Raw genomic sequence first — 25099 nt, 5'->3', positions numbered from 1 at the left:
ATGAAAGTTCGTGTTTAAATTCAATGGCAACCAGCAATTATTGTAATTTAAAAATCAACAATCGAAATCACATCATGAACAGACCACCACGTGCTTTACCTGCAAGCTTTCACAATGCAGACCTTTACTTTCTCGATGTAATAAGAATAAGTATAAAGAGAAAGTACTGGTATTTTGATATTGCAAAAAAATTATTTCGAAATTTTCACGGAAAAAGTAATTTTCGACATGTGTATCTATCCGTCTGTCTATATACATTTCTCTTGAACTATTGGAAGGATTTTGCTTATATTCGATATATCTAAGAGTCAGTTCAACTCGGAATGATGCATGTGAAGTATAATCATTTTTACGTAAAAATTACTGAGTCTTTAGTTGAAGTCAAGAACATACAACAGTCTAAACTGGCTCAAACGTTTTTCATTTTAATCTTCCTTATTACGTAACCTGGCGTGATAATTCAATTATATAGGGCGAAAGTCAATAACCTTGCAGATTGAAAGGGATGATAGGGTATATGTATATGAATAGAAAACCTATATTACGTTTCGTGATTAAATGCACAGTTAATTACAAAATTACATTTGAAGTTTCAGCAGTCCGGCAACATCGTCGCTAACACACTCTACTCGTGATATAGATGTAAGAGGTCAACAAACTCGATGTGTCTTGGTAGGTGAGCTGCTCTCTGCCAAGACGTTGGCACTTGATCACATCGTGCAATAGCTTGAATTTAGAAGTTTTAAAAAAAATTTACACGAAAACCGTGCACACTATTGAAATACACCAGAGGAATAAATGGTTTTTTTTATTAGATTTCCTATCGATATGGACAAAAATCACGATCCTACTCGCAATAGTTACCAGTACCAAATAAAATATTGTTAAACATTTGGGAAAAAACATTATGTTCTGAAAAACTACTAACTTTCCACAAATATGATATTATAGTTTTTTTTGTTATATATGTTACCATTAAAACCCGAAATCCGTCAAAACCAGTTTCAACTAGTAAAAACTAGCTTAAGCAAATGTAGGTAGATAGAAAGCGAGTTTTCGTAAGATCTAGAATCAGTGACAGGTTAGGTTTGGTTTGTTTAGGTTTTAGTTTGGTAAAAGCCTAAATAAACCAAAAACCTAAACAAACCAAACCTAACCTGTCATTGATTCTAGATCTTACGAAAACTCGCTTCTATCTATCTGCATTTTTAAAACTAGTTTTCACTAGTTGAAACTGATTTTGACGGATTTCGGGTTTTAAAGGTAACATATATAACATGAGCTATTTGCTTTGGAAATCTGCAAGGCTATGTATTTCACGTATGTATAGTTTTCATGTCCCCAAAAAAGTTTGTGTTATCACTTAGATATTCACACTTCTAATCTAAAAATTCTTCAGATAAAAAATAGGTCTCAAAAAATCAAAATTAACGTAGCTTTATCTGCTTCAGGAATAGAGCATGATATAGACTTACATTTCCTCTAAATTAATCTCTTAAGAAATGAAGATATCTACACGAATTATTTTTTTTTAAACTAGTGTTAAGTCTAACTGTTGCGGAAATTGAGCAAAGAAAAAGGAACGTAAATGAACATGGAAAGGAACATGAAAGAATTTGAAATATTGGACAGAAAGACTGCATCTCATGTTCTGAGATGGGCTCTTGTCCTCTTTCCCTTCTCCTTCCCCATATCTCTTCCTTTGTCACAAATAAATTAAAAGCCAAATAAGACCCGATGTTTAGAGATAAATGGAGCTGCAAACTCTTTCTTATACTTGAACTTTTGTATGGAACCATGAAATACCACATTCTGACTATCACCCTGAGATTTTACAATTCTTGAAATTCATTGAATGTTTGTTGGATACCTGGTTACTTGGTATCTAATATCGAGTAGTTGGCGATATCATTCACTCTCTTGCACTTCAATATTTAGCAGGAAGACTGGAAAATTGAGTAAATTTGAAAAACATATGTATGTAAGACGTAAGGCGACATATTTCTTGCATTCATTCATAGTTTTCTGTCAAAGGGCAGATCTTTCACTGCAAACCCAGCATTCCCCAATCTTTCCTATTTTCTTACATTATATTTGTATAAAGCATCCCATTTCGGACTTTGTTATCTTCACAATTCTCATTCTTTGAAAGTAAAAAAGAATATGTTTTGTATGTTTCTGACAGAGAAATAACAAGTCAGATTTGCTGATGTATAATCACTAACCAATAAAAGATGTATTTAATATTTGTCGAAAAGGAATCGATAATGACAATTTTTTATTTGTACTTGTTTCTGCTTTACTATGATAAATGTTTAAGGTATGAACTAGTGTCCTGCAATGTTCGAACATGAGAGAGGCAACCAAAACATTAAAAACTTCATCTGATTTTAAATGAAAAACTAATAGCAAGATCTGTGCTAAAATCCTTAAGCGATTAAAGCATGAGTAGAGGACAGCGAATATTTATATAACATGGTGAAACAAACATGACAGGTCACCTTCTGCAGAGTGAACATGGGAGAATTTGAACTTTGCTGTACTTGACAAACTTGAACCGAACATAGCACCTGTAATGCATGATGCTAGTATGAACATACTGTCTAAACAAACCAATGTCCGATTCACTGTAGTTCTCACATGTACAAGTGCCAAAGTTTTCATGTAGATATTATGAGAACAATGCTATAAAGCATTTATCAGATAGATTTTTCATGTACACACTCTGAAAAATCATGAAGAGAAGATATAACAGTATATACGCTTCCAGGACAATACGTCCACAGCAGTATGTCTATCAGACAATTTGTCCACTATCTCACGTCCACAGCTATTTTGCCCAAGGAAATTAGTCCAGCAAACATTTCGTCCACCAAAAAATTTGTCCATTAATATTTTGTGTCCATAATTTTTTTCCCAATTTTTCTTTGTACATTAGTTTCTATGTCAACTAAATATTTTGTCCTGGAATATTTTGTTCATTTTTGAGTAACAGGTACTTCCAATATGCAATTTAAAAAATAAGGGTTGCTATGGAAATGTATTTAATTATTTTGTAGCATAATAATGTTCACTTCTATGAAAATACGAGTAGCCTATGTAGTTCATTGATTCAGTATTAAATTTTGAAGTAAGTGAAAACATTTAAAATGGCTTCTATGTTATATGATAACTGTAAGAGGGCGGGACATCCTAGTCCACAACAATTATACTTACCACATTCATTCACATTGTTATTATTATTATTATTATTATTATAGTAGTGGTAGTGGTATAGTAGTAATAGTGTATTAATTTTAAACCATTTATGCAAATGAATATTCAGGAATATTGGATACAATGTACTGGACGAGACAATAAAATGGACAACTTAATAAAGAGAGCAAAGATAAATGTAGGACATAATAAAATGTGGACCAAACTTTCAGTGGACAAAATAGCACAATGGACATTTAAACTGTGGACGAAATAATAGTGGACATAAAACACCAGGGGCCGTATTCATAGACATTTTTAGCGCTGGTTTCCAGTGGATGGTCAGCGTTTTTCGTATTCATAAACCAGTGTTAGTGATAGAATATGATTTGAATTCTGTACAAGTATCCAGTGGATAGCCGGGGCTAGCTTAGTACGCTCATAGCGCGTGCTGTGAAATGACTATGAATAGCACCCCAGAGGACGAAAAAAATATAGTGGACAGAATATCAAAGGGACATACGAAACAGTGGACGAAATATCCGTGGACATAGCACCTGGGAACTGTATATACATACACACAAAATACATTAAATGCATTAAAAATGTTTTTCTTCGAATTAAACAGAAGTGGAGAAGCACTTCACTACAGCCGAAATAGTATGAGTGATCATTTAAAATTGGGCAGATTTATATTTAGAGTTTAATCTGTATCTCTTTCTCACTCCAAAGAAAAACATCATTATACTGATAGAGCACCATATGAACGTTTTAAGTTAAAATGATGGAAGGCTTATGGATTTGAAAAGAGAAAGGGAAGATATCTGTTAGACAGTGGTTACACACAGCTCATTTGACACAAAGTTTATTAATGACTGTGTAAACTTCATAATGAGAAAGTATGTATCATTCACAGACACCATTTCTTTCTTCAGGGATTCATTCTAGCTGGCTCCATTCTAGTTATCGATTACGACAGTTTCACTTGATTTGGATGAAAACAGTAACTATTGTGGCTACATTCTGACTAGTGGACTATAACACAGACAAAGTGAGAATAAATAAGATACTTTGCAGGCACCTCATTCGGCAAGATTCATACATCACTATATGTAAGACACATCTGTCAACTATTGCCTAGCAATGTTTCTTTCGCATATCACATGTTTACTCAGTCCTACCACTTGGTTGTCAGACATAGTTCTCTTCTGCTGCCTTGTCTGGTGCTGCCACACGCCAGCTTTTTGCTTCACTTGTGTTCAATTTAGAGGGGGATGGCTGGGCCCCCTCGTTCCCTGAAGTACTGCTACTACTAGCGCCACTAGCACCACTACCACTTCCACTTCCACTAGCTTCACTTGTTGTTGAACAGTTGTTGTTCTGCCTTGACAAGTATGCCATTTCCATAACATTTTGATTCTGTAAACATAATTAATTACATTTGTAAATACACAAACAATGGACTCTGTTTTTCTTTTCCAATGTCTTCAGCTAAGATCAACTAAGACTTTCTGAAATCCGACTATCCTCCTGAAGTCAAATTCCAATTATGATATGGTGATAAATTGGCGTGCATTAGATATCCCAGTAAAGTTTTGTACTACTTTTTGAGGACTCGAGGAAACATGGCAGGGTCAAAATCAAAATTAATCAATACTGAAAAATTATCCCAAATGTAATTGGATTACATTCTAACTTCATTTTAATTATTACTTTTCTTTGTTTTTGATCATTTATTTCTTAATAAGTGAAACTTCTCTTAACAGACACCTCTCAATAGCAGAAACCTTTCAATACTGAACACTGAAATTTCCCTGAAGAATTACATGAGCTCTTCTGGAAAAATATCTTCTCAATAGAAGACATTCTCTATAAACAGACACGGACAGATATAGAAACATCTGGAAAAATATCTTCTTGATAGAGGACATTTTCTATAATGACACGGACAGATATAGAAACACCTGGAAAAATATCTTCTTGATAGAGGACATTCTCTGTAACGACATGGACAGATATAGAAACATCTGGAAAAATATCTTCTCGATAGAAGACATTGTTTATAACAACATGGACAGAATAGAAACATCTGGAAAAATATCTTCTCGATAGAGGACATTCTCTATAACACAGACAGATATAGAAACATCTCGAAAAATATCTTCTCGATAGAGGACATTCTCTATAACACAGACAGATATAGAAACAGCTGGAAAAATATCATCTCGATAGAGGACATTCTCTGTAATGACACAGACAGATATAGAAACATCTGGAAAAATATCTTCTCGATAGAGGACATTCTCTATAACAGACACAGACAGATATAGAAGCATACTTTTTACTTAAACATTTCTCAACAGCAGACACGAGATCCATTAAAAATAACATCAATTATTTGCTAACATTACTCGTACTTTATCAGGCCTTAGAAAAATAGGAAAATACATTATCTTTCGTGTGACTCATAACCAGTTTTATTGCACACTTCTCCTATTTTGACGACAAAACAGTCGCCCGCTGCAGAGCTTCCCTACCAACACTTTTACATTCCCCTGACATGCCATGCCAAAGACCACCACATTCTGTGGTGCTGATCTGTAATGTGATCGAACTAGTTCTGCTGATAATCCTGTTGACTTAAAGACTAACTACTAAGGTGATGCAAACTCACTCCCAATGCAGAAATGTGCAGTATCTAGAAAATAAAAATCAGAAAGCGACAAGGAAACATACAAAAATGTCAAATTTCTTTAAAATTTTAAATGTAGGGCTAATGTTACATGTTTCAGTCAAATTAGTCACTTTGGATTTCATTTGTATATGTTTTCCACAGCCGCGGGACTGAAGCCAGATGGTCTATGGTGAGTATATGGCGAATCCTTGGCATCAACCCCTTTGATTTGATTACCTGGTTGGGTTTTTCCGAGGTTTTCCCTAACCAAAGGCAAATGCCGGGTAATATTTTGGCGAATCCTCGTACCTCACCTCATCTCACTACATCTCGCCAAAATATTGTAAAAAATTGCACAAAATTGTAAAAATTGTAGAAAATTACTAAATTGTAAAACTATAAAAATTTGTAAAAATTGTAATTGTAATATTGTAAAATTTTGACTTGTTCCACATCTTAAAGCTTCATTGCTCATGTAAGATCTATGGAATAAAATAAATGAATGAATGAAATGAATACTATTGTAAAATACTGTATAGTATTCAATACATTTTTCATATAAGAACTACTGCAAAAAAATTCAGTACCATTATCATTGTTAGTAAGAAATTCAAAAAAATTAGACACATGTCAAAATACTGTAGTTTCGTTTTATGTTATTGTCTCAATAGCAGACCTCAATATCAGGCATTTTTAATTTCCAGGAGGTGTTCACTATTGAGAAGTTACACTGTAATTAATAAAATTATACAAGGTGGGCCAAAGAAATAGGAAATTTTAATTTTGTTGTTGGTAGTACAGTACGGCTTAGATCCTTAGCCTGATTGTTACAATTCATTAAACATGGACCATTGGACTGGTAAGCAACGAGGATTTACTGTAAAATCTTATTATCCAAATGGTTAAAATGCAGAAGCTGCGCATATGGAGTTTTGCCGCCACTTTCAACTCCATCGTCATGTTCCTGTGCCCTTTTCACATGCGATTAAAAAAACCTGGGTTCGCAATTTAGAAGAAACAGGCTCAGCACTAAAGAAGAAACCTCCAGGTAGAGAAAAAAAACTGCCAAAGGTCTTGCACAAACTGTTAATGTAGCTCATTATGTGGTAATGATTCAAAATTTTTTAAGTGGTCAACTGAAAAGAAGAAATTTTCGTGTCAACAAAACAATTTGGTTTCAGCAACACAGTATAACAGCAAATATTGCAGCCATCTCTATGACGGAAATGCGAAATTTGTTTGGAAATCATATCATAACGAGAAATGGAGACATTTCCTGGTCTGCACAGTCCCCGGATTTAAATGCATGTGACTTCTTTTCATGACAAGGCATACGCAAACAAACTGCGAAACATTGCACAAATGAAGACGGTAATTCATGAAGAAATTTCAAATATTTCAGTCGAAAAGTTGCAAAGTATAATGAGAAACTTCAAAGAGCAATTACAAAAATGTATGCACATTGGTGGAGGGCATTTGAAGGATGTCATTTTAAAGAAGTAATGGTTACATGCAAATGGCATACTATTGTATATTCTATATTATCATAAAGTTAATTTAATACAGTATCTAAAGTTTCATTTCATTATGTTAAAAATCTCCAGTTTTTTTGGGCCACAATGTATTAAATAGTATGTAAGAACAAGATAAGACATCAACTAAAAATAGTAAAATAACAACAAAAACAATAAGAAATGGAATGCTAGTTCAACTCCAAAATCTTAACAAAACAATTCACATATAGTGGGTCCCGGCACACTGTGGGATCGAAGGCAACGAACTGGCAGATACACTTGCCAAGAAAGGCACAACAATACAGCAAATGAAATCGACAAATTTGCCAATAACTTTAGTAAAGCGCCTGATCAATTCTAAATCCTCACACCTTCATAATGAGGAAACAAAAAAACATGCCGAAAACAAAAAATGGAACACCCTAATCTTGAACCCAGAAGTAATCCCACAAGCACCACTTAAATAACTTCCTAACAACCAGCAAAACAATCACCATAGCCTACTACATATTCAAAGCCTGTGAAATCTATCTCTTTCGTCTTTAACATCAGAAGTTCGCCTTTACAGGAGAATGAATCAACAATTTTATTCTCTTTACAATATAAATACATTAGGGATTCTGGAGCGGCAGTCTAAAAAATCTTGTATGAAACATGTGCGAAACTAGTGTTTTAAGCACTCGCCATGTTGTTCACCTCCCTTTCAGGTAGGGTGCACATGGCAAGTACACATAAACGATCATTCTGTGAAAGAAAGTTGTAAGAGTCTACCAAGTAATATGAATACTCGTCCCATACTATCTGATCTTGATATTTAAAACTGTACACAAAGTACAGAAATGTATAAAAATAAGATAAAATAATGTTTACCTTGTCCTCATCAGTCTCAGCAAGTGGGTTGCTGGTGATATTCATTTTACTGTTCTGCAGGAAGCCATTCTGTGACACACCCCCATTCAACATATTCTTACTGTTCAGTCCAAACTCCATCTGAAGTGCAGGATCATTGAACTTGTCTTGATTATCATTTGTGTCTGTTAAAGCAAATCAATCATTATTACTAGAGACCGGATTCTTATGTAATTACATATTGCATTCCTTTACTTGTAGACTGCTGAAAATGACAAAATGTCGGTGATTTGTGGTTCTGATATGATTATAGTTGAGTTTCATTTTACATATTCTTAGTAATATTACATATTTTACATATTATGTAAAGAATGTAATATTTTTATACATATCTAGGAAAATTATTGAGTTTTTAATTATTTTTATTAAATTCCTTTTATTTTTCGGAGTAAATTATTGAATTTTTTTTCATATATACTTGGGCATATGTCTTAACATCCCTGTCCCATTACGCCGATTGGAGGACCGCCTTTTGTTCTCACTATAGTACACGATGCTGGTAAAGAGGGAGGGCCCAGGACTGACGTCATTATGTTTTGTTCACAACTACAGAAAATACTTCAATTTCTAAAGCTGGCTTAAGACAATAATTCTTTTATAAATGAAAAAAACTAACATAAAACTAGGGATTCCAACTCTTTGTCTGTAAAACATAATAGTTCGGAGTGCCTCAACTCTATACATTTGCCCTAATGCTTTCTCGAATCAGGGATGGTCAGGTGCGCCGGTCATTTAACTATGTTACAAATTGAAAGTAGGCTATTAATAATAATATGAGAATTGCACACAAATGTGCAATTACGAGAAGGGTGTCACTGTTCACTAGCGTAAAGTAGCTATTAGCGAGGGGTTTGGGTCGGGTTTCAGGCAAATCAAAGTACCATTATGTGTGTCACAGAAAAATATTTTTCTAGGAAATCTTAAGGCACAAGAAGAAAAGGATAAATTGTGGCAGAGACAAGTTGTATTTGCAAACTATACAATGATGTGAAAATGGCAAGTCGCTTTCCAGCCTATATCCTCATAATTCAACTGACCAGTTAAATTGTGATGACATTTTTGTGAATTTAATGCATTAATAAATAGTGATTTTAAATTATATATTTTATTAATACTACATATTTAATTACATATTTCCCCCGACATTTTTATGTACATATTTCGCACTTTCATATTACATAAAAATCCGGGGCCTAATTATTACCAAACATATACAAACCAGGAAAAACAGAAAAAAAAAGTCTATAGTTTCATCTGTTACGGAGGGATTACAACTACATGTTTAGATGATTTACGTCACGGAAGTGCAGATCCTCGCTTATTGGCGGCAGACTGCCAAAGTGTCTGTGGACATGCTGCATTGACAAAGGTTGTGATGTCACACGCCACTGTGACTCATTAAGCTACATCAGTAGTTTATTACTAGTAAATAAAGAGTTGTTAGCAGCATTTGGAGCTATCATAATCTGTTCTACATCTGCACTATATCCTATGCTACAAATGGGGAAAGGAAGCCATGTAGCCACTAATAATAGCGCGATTACTTACTTACTTACTCCCATATGGCTTTTAAGGAACCTGGAGGTTCATTGCCGGCCCTAACATAAGCCTGCCATCGATCCCTATCCTCAGCAAGATTAAGCCAGTCTCTACCATCATATCCTACCTCCCTCAAATCCATTTTAATATTATCCTCCCATCTATGTCTTGGCCTCCCCAAAGGTCTTTTTCCCTCCGGCCTCCCAACTAACATTCCATATTCATTTCTGAATTCGCCCATACATGCTACATGTGCTGCCCATCTCAAATGTCGGGATTTAATGTTTCTAATTATGTCAGGTGAAGAATACAATGCGTGCAGTTCTGCGTTGTGTAACTTTCTCCATTCTCCTGTAACTTCATCCCTCTTAGCCCCAAATATTTTTCTAAGAACCTTATTCTCAAACACCCTCAATCTCTGTTCCTCTCTCAAAGTGAGAATCCAAGTTCCACAACCATACAGAACAACCGGTAATATAACTGTTTCAAAAATTCTAACTTTCAGATTTTTTGACAGCAGACTAGATGACAAAAGCTTCTCAACCGAATAATAACAGACATTTCCCATATTTATTCTGCATTTAATTTCCTCCCAAGTGTCATTTATATTTGTTACTGTTGCTCCAAGATATTTGATTGATTTTTTCCATCTCTTCGAAGAATAAATTTCCAATTTTTATATTTCCATTTCGTACAATATTCTGGTCACGAGACGTAATCATATGCTTTGTCTTTTCTGGATTTACTTCCAAAAGCTATCGTTTTACTTGCTTCAAGTAAAGTTTCCACGTTTTCCCTAATCGTTTGTGGATTTTCTCATAACATATTCACATCATTTGCATAGACAAGCAGCTGATGTAACCCGTTCAATTCCAAACCCTGTCTGTTATCCTGAACTTTCCTAATGGCATATTCTAGAACGAAATTAAAAAGTAAAGGTGATAGTGCATCTCCTTGCTTTAGCTCGCAATGAATTGGAAAAGCACCAGACAGAAGCTTAATTACTAAAAGCATAAATTAAGATTTAAAACTGGTAATAATGAACCCTAACCTATGTTACAAGGATTGCTGAAAATTCTGTCCCACAGCAGTGACAAATTCTCGACATATCACATACACTAGTACAGGCATAATTTTATTAATGTATTGGGAAATCTTGATTTCACTTTGGAGAATCAATAATCTAGATTCTATATGTTTCAATAGTCCATAATAATAAAGAAATGTTACTTACTTACTTATGGCTTTCAGAGAGCCCGCAGGTTCATTGCCGCCCTCACATAAGCCCGCCATCGGTTCCTATCCTGAGCAAGATTAATCCAGTCCCTAGCATCATATCCCGCCTCCCTCAAATCTATTTTAATATTATTCTCCCATCTAATAAAAGCAATGTAATTAAACTAATTGTGACTGCTATCAATTAATGTGACCAGATGTCCCATTCTAGACCTTCCATCCCAGTGTCCTGACAGTTCTTGTTGTGACACTCATTAGTCCTGTTGTTCTGGGGAGGGAGAAAAGAACTTATTTTCGGTTATTTAGACCTTGAACCTGTATTATAATACCTTATGCAATTTTATTGTTTTAACATAGTGATAGTAAATTTAAGAGACATGATGAGAACCGATAAGCTAATACATTGAATTAGGGTTGAGCAGGATCCATCTATGTTTATCTACATAACAAATAATGAAATTATTTGTCACATTTTATTGGCTTGAACGTTTTCGGCTCGAAGGAGCCATCTTCAGAAAATTATGCCTGAGAATACATATAAATGAGAGTTGGTACATATGTGTTATGTGATACAATGTGAACAATAAGCAAGTTATGAGCCTCTGCTAAAAACAATTATTAACTCAAAAGTGATTAAAAAGTTAAAATAGGACAAAAGCTTATATAAACTGTGATCAATAAAATATTAAATACAAAATGTTGTTCTGATTACGATTTGCTGAACCATCTGTGACTTAGGCTCCAGTATGGTGTCTTGAATGGAGACAGTTCAACTGTAATACGGAATAAAATGTGTATAAAAAAGTGGATCAAAATAATACATACATAATAGGAAATTACAAACTAATAACAATGAAATGTGCTTATGTAAGGCTTAATACTGTTGAATCCTATACAAGCTCAATATAATAACATTAATATAATATCAGGTTACAAGCTTCGCGTAGCGAATTATGGACGCAACCGCACAGAACAGTTGCTATTAAACTGAGTTGTTTATGAAATGATTTGAGCTGGGTTCAATAAGTTATAAAATAATTATTAATGTGTCTAAAACGTTATCTAGAACGATTTAAATTACATAAGGACAATGGCTATTTATGTATCTGTGAGGAACAGCAAACTGTCGATCACCTTTTGTTTCACTGTCCAGTGTTCGAAAACAAAAGATTTATTTTGGTCGGACATTTAAATTTTTGTAATGTAATATATGACAAACCACTAATCAATGTGTTCACAAAAACGTGCTGTTATAAAGAGTTTTGTAATTTTATATGTAATATATTTAAGAACGTGTAAATCATTCGAAGTAGATATAAGTGTTGATCTTAAGTAGCAAGACTGGGTTACCCAAGTCAATGTAATTTTATATGTAATATATTTAAGAAATTGTAAATAATTCAAATTAATGTAGTAGATATAAGTGTTAATTTTAAGTAGCAAGACTGGGTTACCCACGTCAATGTAATTTTATATGTAACATATTTAAGAAATTGTAAATAATTCAAATTAATGTAGTAGATATAAGTATTAATTTTAAGTAGCACGACTGGGTTACCTACGTCAATGTAATTTTATATGTAATATATTTAAGAAATTGTAAATAATTCAAATTATTGTAGTAGATGTATGTGTTAATTTTAAGTAGCAAGATTGGGTTACCCGCGTCAAAAGAATTCTCATTATAATAATATAAGCTCAGGCTATAACCCTAATGTACTTTCGGGTAAAATAGGGTTCAAGAAATTGTATATTCAAATAAATAAATAAATAAAACATTATCTTAGGTTATTATGAATGAAAGAGGTAATGAATGAACAAACTTGCAATCGTGTGTGTAGTAATGGTGGTTCCGTAGTCTATGATGGTAGAGATGCAACTGTTGGGTGCGCTTCGTTTACAGGTATTACTAAGCCTAGGTAACAGTTGACGGTGGAAGGGGGGAGGGGGAGGTTGGTTATAGGCTGACAAGCAGGCACATGGGTTGTGTGTATTCAGATCACATAACACGTATGTACCAACTCTCATTTATATGTATTCTCAGGCATAATTTTCTGAAGATGGCTCCTTCGAGCCGAAAACATTCAAGCCAATAAAATGTGACAAATAATTTCATTATTTGTTATGTAGATAAGCATAGACGGATCCTACTCATTCCCAATTCAATAGTGATAGTAGATAATATGGATCCTATGCCATTAGTCCTTAATGAAACAAATAAAGTAAGGACTTACCTTGAGAGGAATGGTTATTGTTATTACGATGCCTATTGCATAGAAATATAATCACAAACAGGATGAACAACAACAAGAGACCTCCAAGCACTGCACCCAGAACGACATACAGCTGTGTGTTTGAAGATTCCCCAGTAGCCATGTTGGGGCTTACTGCTTCGGGAGCACGGGCAGGAACTTCTGTCGGAATACCTGGAAAAAAAAAATCAAAACAATTTCTATAGAGTACCACATGTATTGTCACATTGTAGCAACAGCAGTACTTCATTTTAAAATATTTTCAACTGCAGATGTTATTTAACATTTAAATTCAATGTGGGCGAGAAATGGTCCACAAATTCTACTCAGGCATCTTTTATCTGGCACAAGGTTCTTATGCACTCCATAGATGTATAGTAGGGTGGAGTGAAAATGTGAAGTTCATGGTATCAAAATGTAATACCAGGGAAAAGATGTGGGCTGATATCGTAAAGAACAGTGCAATTTTTTTTTCTAGCTTAATATTTAAAGTGCCCCAAGAGCACCATATTTTGAAACTTTCACAAAATTTTGAGGTTCAGATTTTTTAGTGAGAGAACAATCTGAAAAAGATACCAGGAAAATTTTTAAAAATATATGTTAAAAGACTCTGCATATTTTTGGTCACCTGTTATTTCATCTTGAAATGTCACAGAAACCTCAATTTATAAGAAAATTGGGCATAATCACAAAACTCTTACATATGATGTTTGAGATGGGTAGGGCATGTAGAAAGTATGGGCGAATCCAGAAATGCATACAGTGTTAGTTGGGAGACCGGAGGGAAAAAGTTCTTTGAAGAGGCCGAGACGTATATGGGAGGATAATATTAAAATGGATTTGAGGGAGGTGGGATATGATAAGAGACTGGATTAATCTTGCACAAGATAGGGACCAATGGTGGGCTTATGTGAGGGCGGCAGTGAACCTGCGGGTTCCTTAAAAGCCATTTGTAAGTAAGTAAGGATGAAAGTACACATACTAATGTTTTTAAGCAAGAAAAAAAGGAATCCCTAAAATTTTCACATTATTCAATAGCAATTTAAGAGCATTAATTTAATTCCATTGTCCACACTGATGTAATAAAAATATATTTCTAAACCAATTTAGAAGCAAAATTAAACAAATTCCTTCGGCAAGATGAAAGTACTGGTACACAGAGTAACGGTGTTTTTAAGTGGAGGAAGAAAAGCTCCCTAAAAATTTAACAATTTTTTACCAGTGTCCCCTTAAAACCATTTTGTCTTAAACCTCGTTCATAGGGCTGTATGTAGTATGTAGGACATACTGTTGTTACTATGTTAGTCTAGTAAAGTTTCAAATGCCTGTAAGATGAGTAATTTAGGTACTTTCGTTTCAAGATACGTGCTATTAATTTTCTTCATGTTAATAACACCAGCCATTTTGCGTCCCTTTTAAACCCTTATGCTGGGTTGCAAGAAAGCATTTATAGGTTCATTAAACACTATTGGTCCTATAATTGTTCATTTACCGTCAGTAAGCGTTGCAAGAACGACCTTTAAAGCTATTGGTTCGTTAAAGCACTCTGTAAACTCTAGGTAAAAAATCGGAGCTATAAACTGTTAACGAATCATTAGCCGCCATATTGTACATATATTACTTGTTTTTGTATCTGACAGTATTAAGTAATTTCGTGGATATGTTACATCAGAAGTAAGTAAGTGAAATGTAATATACATATCACAGTGAACTCGAGATTCGTGTGTATATAGGAAAAGTTTTGTGAATAAAACAATTTTATTACTATTATAGAATCGTTCGACGTATAGGTTATGTTTGATATGATACAACATCTACCAAGACCAAGAATACTGAAAGACAGATCGAATCCTCTAGAAGAATACGATAATATTGATTTTAAGGTTAGATTTAGATTATCGAAAGACATATTCATGGCTCTCTTGCATGAAATAGGGCATTATATTGGAAAACAAATCGCACGCAGTAAATTGCCTTGCGCTATTACGCAATAGGAGCATTTCAGAATGTGACAGTGCATCATATTCATGTTTATAAATCTACAGTTTGTAGAATAATAAGATGTGTGACTGCATTGCAAGAATGAGAGAACAATACATTACTATGCCTCAAGGAAATTCTGTACAAACAATAAAACAGGATTTCTTCTCAATTTGCAATTTTTCCAACGTTATTGGTGCATAGACTGTAGCCACATGAAAATGCAAAGCCCTAGTGGACACTTGAATGAGATGTACCGAAACAAGAAGGGTTCTCTATCAATCTGTACCAAGAATCGTTGCATGTTGGCCTGGGTCAGTATTTGATGCCTGTCTTGTGCAAAGTTTGAAAACAATGACTATCCAAAAACATAATATTACCATAGCGACACGCACGTATAATAAACGAATTATTTGCGACGGCTACGATGCCTCTGCCGTTTTGAATCTTTTCCATTTAAAGATGGAATAGCTAACAGATCGTTAAATATCACATTTGCAACGACCTATACTTTAAAGACTGGAATAGTTTAAAGGTCCGTTACTTAACGAGAGAATAGCAATTTATGGAACAGGTTTCTTGCAACCCAGCATTTACCCTGGCAGCTGCCCAGTTTGCCACGGTACGACCCTGAGTTACCTTAAAAATAAGGAATTTAATATACAATAGAAGTAATACTAACTCAAAGTCTTGTGTGTAAAAATTGTACTGAAGTTTGAGGCCGCTCCAACGGTGAAACTCTGCAGCTTGATATCATAAGTTGTGTCAGGTTGGAGGTGAGTGATGACATAAGACCGCTGTCCTTCACCCTCAACTGTTGCCTTGATGTAATCACCTGCACTGCTTGTTTCTCTGTAGTACACATAGAAACCTTCTACAGGAACAGATGCTGACCCAGTATACTGGAAACAAAACCAAACAAAGAAGAAACAAAGATCATGAACTCCTCAAGGGCTCTCTTAAAAATTATTAATTATTTTAACAATTTAGGAACAATGTATGAAAAATGGGAATACGTGATCATTAGTTTCAGTCTTGTCATTGCCTTCTACTTTCTGCATATGCTCTGCCAGAGCCATCTTCAGTTACAAGCCGGAGCATAGTAGGTTTGGCAACACTGAGTGCAGGCGGAGGCGAAATAAGCATGACGTTTGACATTTTAGAGCTTTGGTTTCGTTGTCACGTGTACATTTTCGACATTAATTTATACAAAAGTAAATGCATATGATCAAGATTCAGTGTATTGATGTTCGTAATTTATTACGGAATCCGAAATGGTATTTTATTTGAGCTTCTGAATACCACGTAAGTACTTGCATACAGCCACTTGTAACTTAAAAAAATCAAAAGCATATGTGTTTTTTATTGATGATACAAGGGAAAATAAATAAATATTTAAAGAAATGTTAGTTGTACCAAAAATAAATAAAATAACGACGTACTTTCGCAATATCCTATTCCAATCAATTAACCATTATGTGGGTAGTAAATTGACAATGTTTTGCGCTTTATGTTGTTTCACCTCTGACGTGAAAGATCTAGGATATCATATACATTTTAATCTCATGTCATTATCTGTCGTGCTTTTCTGTAAATATTTCAGATGACTATGAAGCCAGGTTCAAACTTGGCCAGTCACCATAACAATACTGTTATCCTGGATTATTTGTTATAAACGTTTTAAAATATAAATATAACTACAGAAAACGAGCTAAGAATGTAAATTATGAAAATAAAATAAAAATATAAACAGAGGAAACTATTGACATATTATAATAAAGTATGAGAATGTAAATACAGTTAAGCCAAGTATAAAGATCTATGAAAAACTGCAGAAACATAACCTTTAATATAATACGTAACAAAACAAATTATCTATTACATATGTGCCAATTAGCGTAAACTCAGGGCAGAGGAATGCATTGCCATGAATGGACATCATAATGAGCACCTCCTATGAACAAGTGTTCAGATCTCAGAAAGTATTTGTTGTAGAACCCATGTGTATTAGACATTATTTTCTTATTTTGATGCACACTAGCACCTCCTAAAATATCGGATATTTTTTTAACACCCTGCATATGTGATCAGAGATTATGATCATAACGATAATAACAAGTGTGTACCTGCCAGCGAATCTGTATCGCAGTTGGACTCACAGCCTCTGCATTAATGAGGATTGGATGAGATAATGGATTCTTGTTACTTGAAGGTCCTCTATGCAGGTGAAACCTGGCTGAATTAGGGCCCAGCTTATTGTCATTATTTGAATACACAGCTGCAATACGAAACCTTGAGGGAGGAAGAGAAGAATTAAAAACTTTCAAGCACAGAAACAACACAGAATAAAAGTCCAAAATCTGCACTTTACTTCCAATCCTTAATCGTAATTTTGTATTTATAATTACTTATAATTGCATAGCTTACAACATGCTATAATATAATATGTATTTAATATCCATAAATTGCAGGCAACAATTTAATACATAAAATGATTGTAGAAATGCCAGGGCATTCGAAAAGTAATGGCAACATAGTTACCGTTCCACACTAAATTTATTTAGGTTACTTTGGGCATTACATTTCAAATATGTCAACAATATATTGCCAATCCTTGGGAGATGGCGAACTCCAACTGCAGCATCATTTCTGGATGTCTCTCTCACTAATTGATCTAAAGCTCTTTGGTTGTCACCTCTTGATTGAAAGTGAATGCTTAGCTTTCATCCATCCAGCCGACGCTTCAATTATGTAAGCAATTGTATTCAATTAGAATTAGAGTCTGGCTGGGCGGAAGAGAAGGCCTACTGGCCTTAGCTCTGCCAGATTAAATAAATACATTATTATTATTATTATTATTATTATTATTAGTATTATTAATTATTAAATTATCTTTGCAATAGTTCAATGTGGTAGGACTTTTCTCCCATAAGCTTTTTTTAATACCCTAAAGCACCGAGTTTCATATTTTTTTCTTGCAACTTGCATTTTTATGAAACATCGTACCTTTAGGGCTGTATTGTTTACTACAAATCAGGAACAACCACTGTATTTACAAAACATCACTACTTCAAGACTTTCAATATTGTAAATTTATGAAACAATCGCTGCTCTATTACGTAGTACAAGATTTCAATAGTCACCGCTAGGAGCACTGCTTACAGCATTGTTGTCATTACTTATCAAATGCCCTAGTACAGCATTTCTCAAACTTTTTTGAAGTGCGGACCACTTCTTTAAGTCAGAACAGTTCTGTGGACCACCTTACTCTTGTCCCCTTCGAAAGCAAATTTATAATTTTTGTAGTATATTTTAATACCAGTATTGCCGACCCACACCACCTCATTCTAGTGCCGAGGTCATGGAAAGCATGGTGCTCTACCTCCATGCCCCCAAGTGCCTTCATGGCATGTTACGGGGATACCTTACCTTTTTATAGGCCTACTTATATTTTAAAATAGAATTAATTCATTAAAATTAATTTAATTCAATTAATTTTATATTAGCACCAACTAATTAAGTTAATATTAATAGAAGAAAATTCATTTTGGTTTTTTATAATTCAAGGTATTAGAGTTTGGATAATCTTTAACTAATTAACTAAAAAAAAAAAATAAATAAATAAATGTTGGTACTCGCGTTAACGAGATGGAGGAGCCTGCCGATTCTTGCACAGTTGTTCTATGTTTGGATGTATGCTCGTAAGTTTAAGTCGGAGATCGTCACATACAGTACATCAAGTCAATTTCGGTAATTTGTTTTTATTAGAGTTAGTGATGAAAACCCTTTCTCACACAGATACGTAGAAGCAAACTGAATTATAATCTCTAAAGCACCATTGTACAATTCACTATATTCTCTTTTCACTTGTAACAAGGTCCAGAAATTAATCATATCTGGAAGGTATGATTAAGTCCAGTGTCATTCGAGAGTTCAATTAACTGTTCTCTTTCACGCAATGAAAGTTTGTTATTTTCAATATCGCAATGACAGTGATCACAAACCTATGAAAATTCGTCATGTTTACTTGGAAAATAAATTTCAAATTGTGACCTCAGAGTTGTATTATTGGTGTACGACGTACAGTATGTGACCATTTCAATGTGCAGACTGGGTATCGGCAAAACTATTAAGAAAGTCAGAAATACATGAAAAGGTTCTGTACTTTGGTCCCCTGTTATGAATTCGGGTGGTCTCTGGCTGCGTTACAGGCGCCAGATGAGCTATAGTGTGATACGCAATTCGTTTGAATTTTATTTTTTCTTCTGTCTTTTTTGAAGGACCACAATGAAGCAGTTTTGTTTAATGTGGATGATTCAACTCCATACAAAGACGATATTAAAAGAAATGAATGAGTTCTGGTATCATTCTAGAATGGAAACGGAAATAATACTGGTAAGAAAGTGACAGATTAGAAACATGTAAACATTACCACAAATTACACGTAACAATTGTCATTTCTGCCACATATAACAGTAGTTCTAATAGCACCATATACAGTGAAGTGTTAACTACGACACATGAAGTAGAAAAGAAATAACATAAGTTACCACCTAAATTATTGCTACATAAAGATTAATTTTTGGTCCTACAGACTATATCTGTTATGGTAACATGATATTAGAGGAGAAAAATTCGCTCTGGCGCCGGCAATCGAACCCGGGTCCTTGGTTCTATGTACCAAGTGCTCTAACCATTGAGCTACTCCGAAGTTCAATCCACAGCACTGGATCGAATCCCTCTCCTCCAGTGTTTTTCCCTTTGTGGCGTAGTTCGACACATATGTTGACATTTATATTAAGTCAACTGCCATTATACAAGGATCGCACTCAATTGAGTGACTTGGTGGCTGGGATATCAATATCAAATAATATCAATAAATTATTGCTGCGAAAAAAATGCATATCATTTCCTGCCTTTGTTCCATCTGCAATTAACTGACTGTGAGTGAGCAAGTCTTGGAAAAGTGCTCAGCATGAAAGAATGAGTATTAAAATACTTAACAATGTTCTAAAAAACTACTGAAGAAATGTATTTGTAGTGTTGACAGCCCAGTCATTGTTATGATATAATTGTTACAATACTTTTCAAATATAAAGAGTTTAAGATTTGCATTATTTTCAGGAGTATGTTTTTAAAATAATCTAACTTCTGAATGGTTTATGCAAAGAGCTCTAACTACTCTTTCAAAATTTAGAGTTGTACCTGTAAGTGTGGTCTGTCTCCAGTCCATCCACTGCATAGCTACGAATGTGTGGAGCAATGTCTTCATTGCTTGTCTTCCATCGGGAGCCTTTACCCTGAGTAGATCCTCGACTGCGAGCACCACTACCACCTCCTCTTCGCCAGCCATTACCAGTTCTTGTCAGTTCACGATGTTGAACCTTGAAGAACTGAATTGGAAGGCCATCATTGGGAGGAACTCCCCAACGAACCATCACAGATGAGTCTGTCAGTCTTGTAATATTTGGACGGCTTGGCGGGATCATCACAGCTGTAATGACGATATAAAAAATTAGGAAATAATTATGTTATTTATTCGTATCAACCACACAAATCTATTCATTTATAGCTGTAAAGATCGTTTTACATAGTTTTACATATTTAAGAGAATAAAAACAGCTTTTAAAATAACAATGATGAACAATAATTATCTAAAAAAAAAAATCTCTACGCAATTATTCTCGGTATGCTTTATAGATTATGATCATATTGAAAAGATAAGGATATTTCAAACTAAAGTTAGAACATTGAAACTTTGTTAAAATAATTAATCAATCAATCTTCTGAATGTATCCAGCTTTTTGCTGACAACATAAAGTCCACTGTAGTCCACTGTAGTCTATTCAGTTGTTGTTTTTCACGAGAAATGAGGGGTATTTTGATCGGTGTTCATTATAGATGCCTGTTGCTAATAGCCAGAGTTGAGGTGTAGTCAATATATACTGCAGGGCTGTGTCTTCTGCAACTGGTACTGATGATTTTAATTTACTTCTTTTGTGGTTTGTGGATGGACAGTATAGAAGAATGTGTTTCAGATCTTCATCATGATTATTACACCACAGACAAGTAGGATTATTAGAAATGTGAAATCGGTGTAGGTACAATTGTGTGACAATGTGACTGTTCTAGCTCTTGTTGAAAGTGTTTGAAATGTCTGGGCAATTTTTTTGTACATTTCCAGGTCATTTGGTTTCTTTTGAACGGACTGTAAAATTTTTCCTTTGTCAGAAGAGAGCCAATTGTTGATCCATAGGTTTATAAAATGAGACTTTACTGAACCAAAAGCACTGGATAGAAGTATCACTTGAAGAGGTCTTGGTTGCAAATACCAGTATGTTGTCTGGTTTGCAATATTATCGACTTTCTTGTTTCCAGATATACCACAATGACTAGGTATCCATTTAAATGTTATTTTCTTTCGGAGTTTTTTTAGTTTACTTAGTTATGTAAATAATAACAACTTTTCATTTGGGTTTAACACCACAATACTTGTTTTACATTATTTCATTTCGAAATTTACAAATAAAAGATATTCAAAGCTAGTCCTGTACGGATTATAGTGCCTTCTTTTTATTCTTTTTTTCGTAAATGTATTCCTTAAAATAACTGTTCTTCTCTGGAGATGCGAATTAGTCTTATTCAGTTTTGTTATCAATGAAATGCAGAATCTGTCAACACCCTGAAAATATAGAGAGAAAGAACTCCAAATTGTAATCTCTGTTCGTTTTCTGAACTTCGTTCTAAATGAATCTCCAGTCATCTGTCTTTATACAATTGGCCCTAAGTGGTTTAAGGTTTAAGATGTAAGCTTGCAATCTATATTAATTTCTGACACTATTAACACTAAGTTTAGAGGTATTCTAAATATAAAACATACTCTTGTGCCAGCATTTATAAATGCCCCTGCTATGAAAAATTTTCGTGAGGTGGCAGCATAAAATGATGCTTTGACATAGGAACGTCTATTTTTTACCATGAAAATTAGATGAAATGGACTGTCGAATGATTAAGAATTCACATCAATATAATTACAGTTATCCTTTTCTAAAAAAAAAGAATCACAAATTTGAACATGCACACAGAGTGTGGCATATTACTATTGTACTGCCAGTTATCTTGGCTATTTAAATTCCAGGTGTACTAGTACGACCACCGGATTTAAAGTGTTAATAACTGAAGGACTGGACGGAGACCATACTTGAATTTTGTATTTTTGACATTTTAATGAATAGAAGTTGGATAGAAAGATTTATTCCTACCATTACCAGATATAACAATAACCGTTTGTTGAAACAACATCCTTATTCTACCAAAGAGTCATGATATCCCATCACAATGTTAGCCACATAAAATAAAATTACAAACTATATGACATAAAAAGTACTGAGGATAGCACCAACTTGCTGCCACTAAAAGGAAATGCAGCTAGTATAAATGTACACGCAAAAGACAGATGTATGGAAAATGAATTTTTTTTTGGCATACTACAATAAATATTTGTGGCAAATTACAATACCGGTAATTAACAACCATACCTAGATAATCAATTGAAAGTTGCAATTTATTACATTTTTCAACATTTTAAATAAAAATACAATCCTGAAAATTCAAGGAACATCGTTTTCAAATCAGGAAACGATTAAATTAAAACTGTCAACGTCGATTTATTTTCTTCTTTCAATCAAAACCAAGAAACCAAATTGCTGGTAATATGGAAGTGAGAACTGTATTTCAATGATTACCTAAAACAACTGTTCACAAACAATTCTGCAGTGCTTGGGAAAAGTGACACAAGTCAGTTTCCACAAACCTGTTTTGATAATTTATTGACAACTTACGGAACATCTGCTTGCTTGGAAAAAAATACATAAGTGTTCCTCCCATTACAATAATTCATACAGAAGAAAATCAAATCGACATAAACCAGTGTACGTTGTCAATAAATTATCAAAAAAGGTTTGTGGAAACTGACTTATGTCACTTTTCCCAAGCACTGCGGAATTAATATACTAACTACAAATACAATTCAAGTATTATACCATTGCCTTTATGTTTCTTGTCCTTTTTCCGTCCCTTGCCCTTGCGAGTGTGTTCCTTTTTGCCATGACCTCTGAAACCTAATGTTGGAACTGGTGTGGAGAAATCCAAACCACTATCTGGAGGTTCTGAAATCACATGATTACATATTGTTGTGGCTTTGTTTAGTCAACTGTCCAAAGACAGGTTTGAACTTCATAACTAACACCAATAAGGCATCACTCATGAGGCAACTAGGCCACGAGATAATGGGCTAGGGTGGCCAGTTCCTTTCCCCTTCCAATGCATACATCACTGATTAGCTACATATTCCAGTAATCAGACTTCAGAGGCGAGGGGCGTTTTCACAAAACTCGTTATCTACAAAATCTTGATCAATTTACTGATATACTTACCAACTTTAGCTTAATTCTGATAGCAACATTGGATTCTCCTGACCCAAAATCATAAGGATACGCTAAAACCTCAAAATCGAAAAAAAATGTAGATAACGAGTTTTGTGAAATCGCCCCTCAATTGTTCTTCCTCTGACACATATCGTCAAGTGAGATTGTACCAAGCATTTTCAAAATAGTAGGTCTTGCTGAATTATACACTATAGCACCATAATCCAATTTGGTTCGAATAATGAACTTATAAGGGAAGGTCCGGGGTTCGATCCCAGGTGGTGACAGAATTTTTTCTTGTTGCCAAACTTTCAGAACGGACCCGAGGTTCACTCAGCCTCCTATAAAATTGAGTACCGGGTCTTTCCCGGGGGTAAAAGGCGGTCAGAGCTTGGTGCCGACCACACCACCTCATTCTAGTGCCGAGGTCATGGAAAGCATGGGGCTCTACCTCCATGCCCCCCAAGTGCCTTCATGGCATGTTACGGGGATACCTTTACCTTTTTTAATGAACTTATAAGAACAATGATTACTAGGGAGGGGGGGGGATGTTGATGAAAAGTCGTCATCTTATTTTTCACACTAGGATGATGCCTATGAATATAGAAATCCTTTCTATGTTAATATCAACGTAAAAAATTAATTTCTTATATTGCATTTTTTTAACTAAAAGGTCATTTTTACACTTTTTCGGTATTTTTTGGTCAATCTGTAATATTTTGAAGAACTTTTAGATCATTTTGAATGCATTTTACTCCCTTCTTTACATATAGGCCTGTTAAATCTTTTTCTAATATAACAGATGAATAGCAGGTCCTACTAGTAATGGCCTATTGAATAAGTGAATAACAGTGAAATTTGAGTTTTACAGTTTGGAACAAACTCTAAAGTCCATCCCTCATTTCACTGGAGGCTTCACCTCACACAACAGAAGTAATATAAAATGCTTGACAACAGCTTAGTTTAAGTGAGGGCTTTGTCAGTACGAGGATGTGTTTAGAATTTATGTTTGGAAGGGGGGAAACTTTCACTGTTTCCTGGACAATAGGACGTTGTGTCCCCAATATGGTTCGGAAGGGATGTACTACAGTAGACAATATTTTTAATACAAAGATTGCAAAAATGCATGGTGTGCCCACAATTTGTTTTGTCATTTATACTCCCCATCTGGAAGGTCTAGTAACAAAAGTGAAGTGCAGAAGGAGGAGGAGACGGAGAATGAAGGCACTGACATGGACCACCCTCGCTTGAAACACATTAAAAAATATAGTTTTCCCTTAAAACTTTCATTTTGTTGCACGTTCTCTCCTTTATCTTAATCAAATTCCAGGAAGTTGCCTCCTCTCTCCGACATTTACAGGGCAGTCACTGAAA

General features: G+C 34.5%; 1 protein-coding gene across 1 annotated transcript in view; it reads right to left on the bottom strand.

The window, feature by feature from the left end:
• Window positions 1–864: 864 nt before the first annotated feature.
• The window catches only part of LOC138701404 (interference hedgehog-like), a 408867-nt gene continuing 384632 nt past the window's right edge, over window positions 865–25099 (bottom strand). The window contains exons 9-15 of the mRNA XM_069828262.1: window positions 23342–23467; window positions 20505–20793; window positions 17426–17591; window positions 15982–16201; window positions 13302–13493; window positions 8254–8417; window positions 865–4614 (exon numbers count right to left, since the gene is read on the bottom strand). Coding sequence (XP_069684363.1) covers window positions 4387–4614; window positions 8254–8417; window positions 13302–13493; window positions 15982–16201; window positions 17426–17591; window positions 20505–20793; window positions 23342–23467 — 1385 coding nt within the window. The 3' untranslated portion in view covers window positions 865–4386. The remainder of the gene's footprint in view (window positions 4615–8253; window positions 8418–13301; window positions 13494–15981; window positions 16202–17425; window positions 17592–20504; window positions 20794–23341; window positions 23468–25099) is intronic.

This window comes from Periplaneta americana, chromosome 6 (genome assembly GCF_040183065.1).
Source record: "Periplaneta americana isolate PAMFEO1 chromosome 6, P.americana_PAMFEO1_priV1, whole genome shotgun sequence".
Taxonomy (NCBI): Eukaryota; Metazoa; Arthropoda; class Insecta; order Blattodea; family Blattidae; genus Periplaneta; species Periplaneta americana.
The sequence above is the reverse complement of the archived record's forward strand: the minus strand, read 5'-3'. Positions and strand labels throughout refer to the sequence as shown.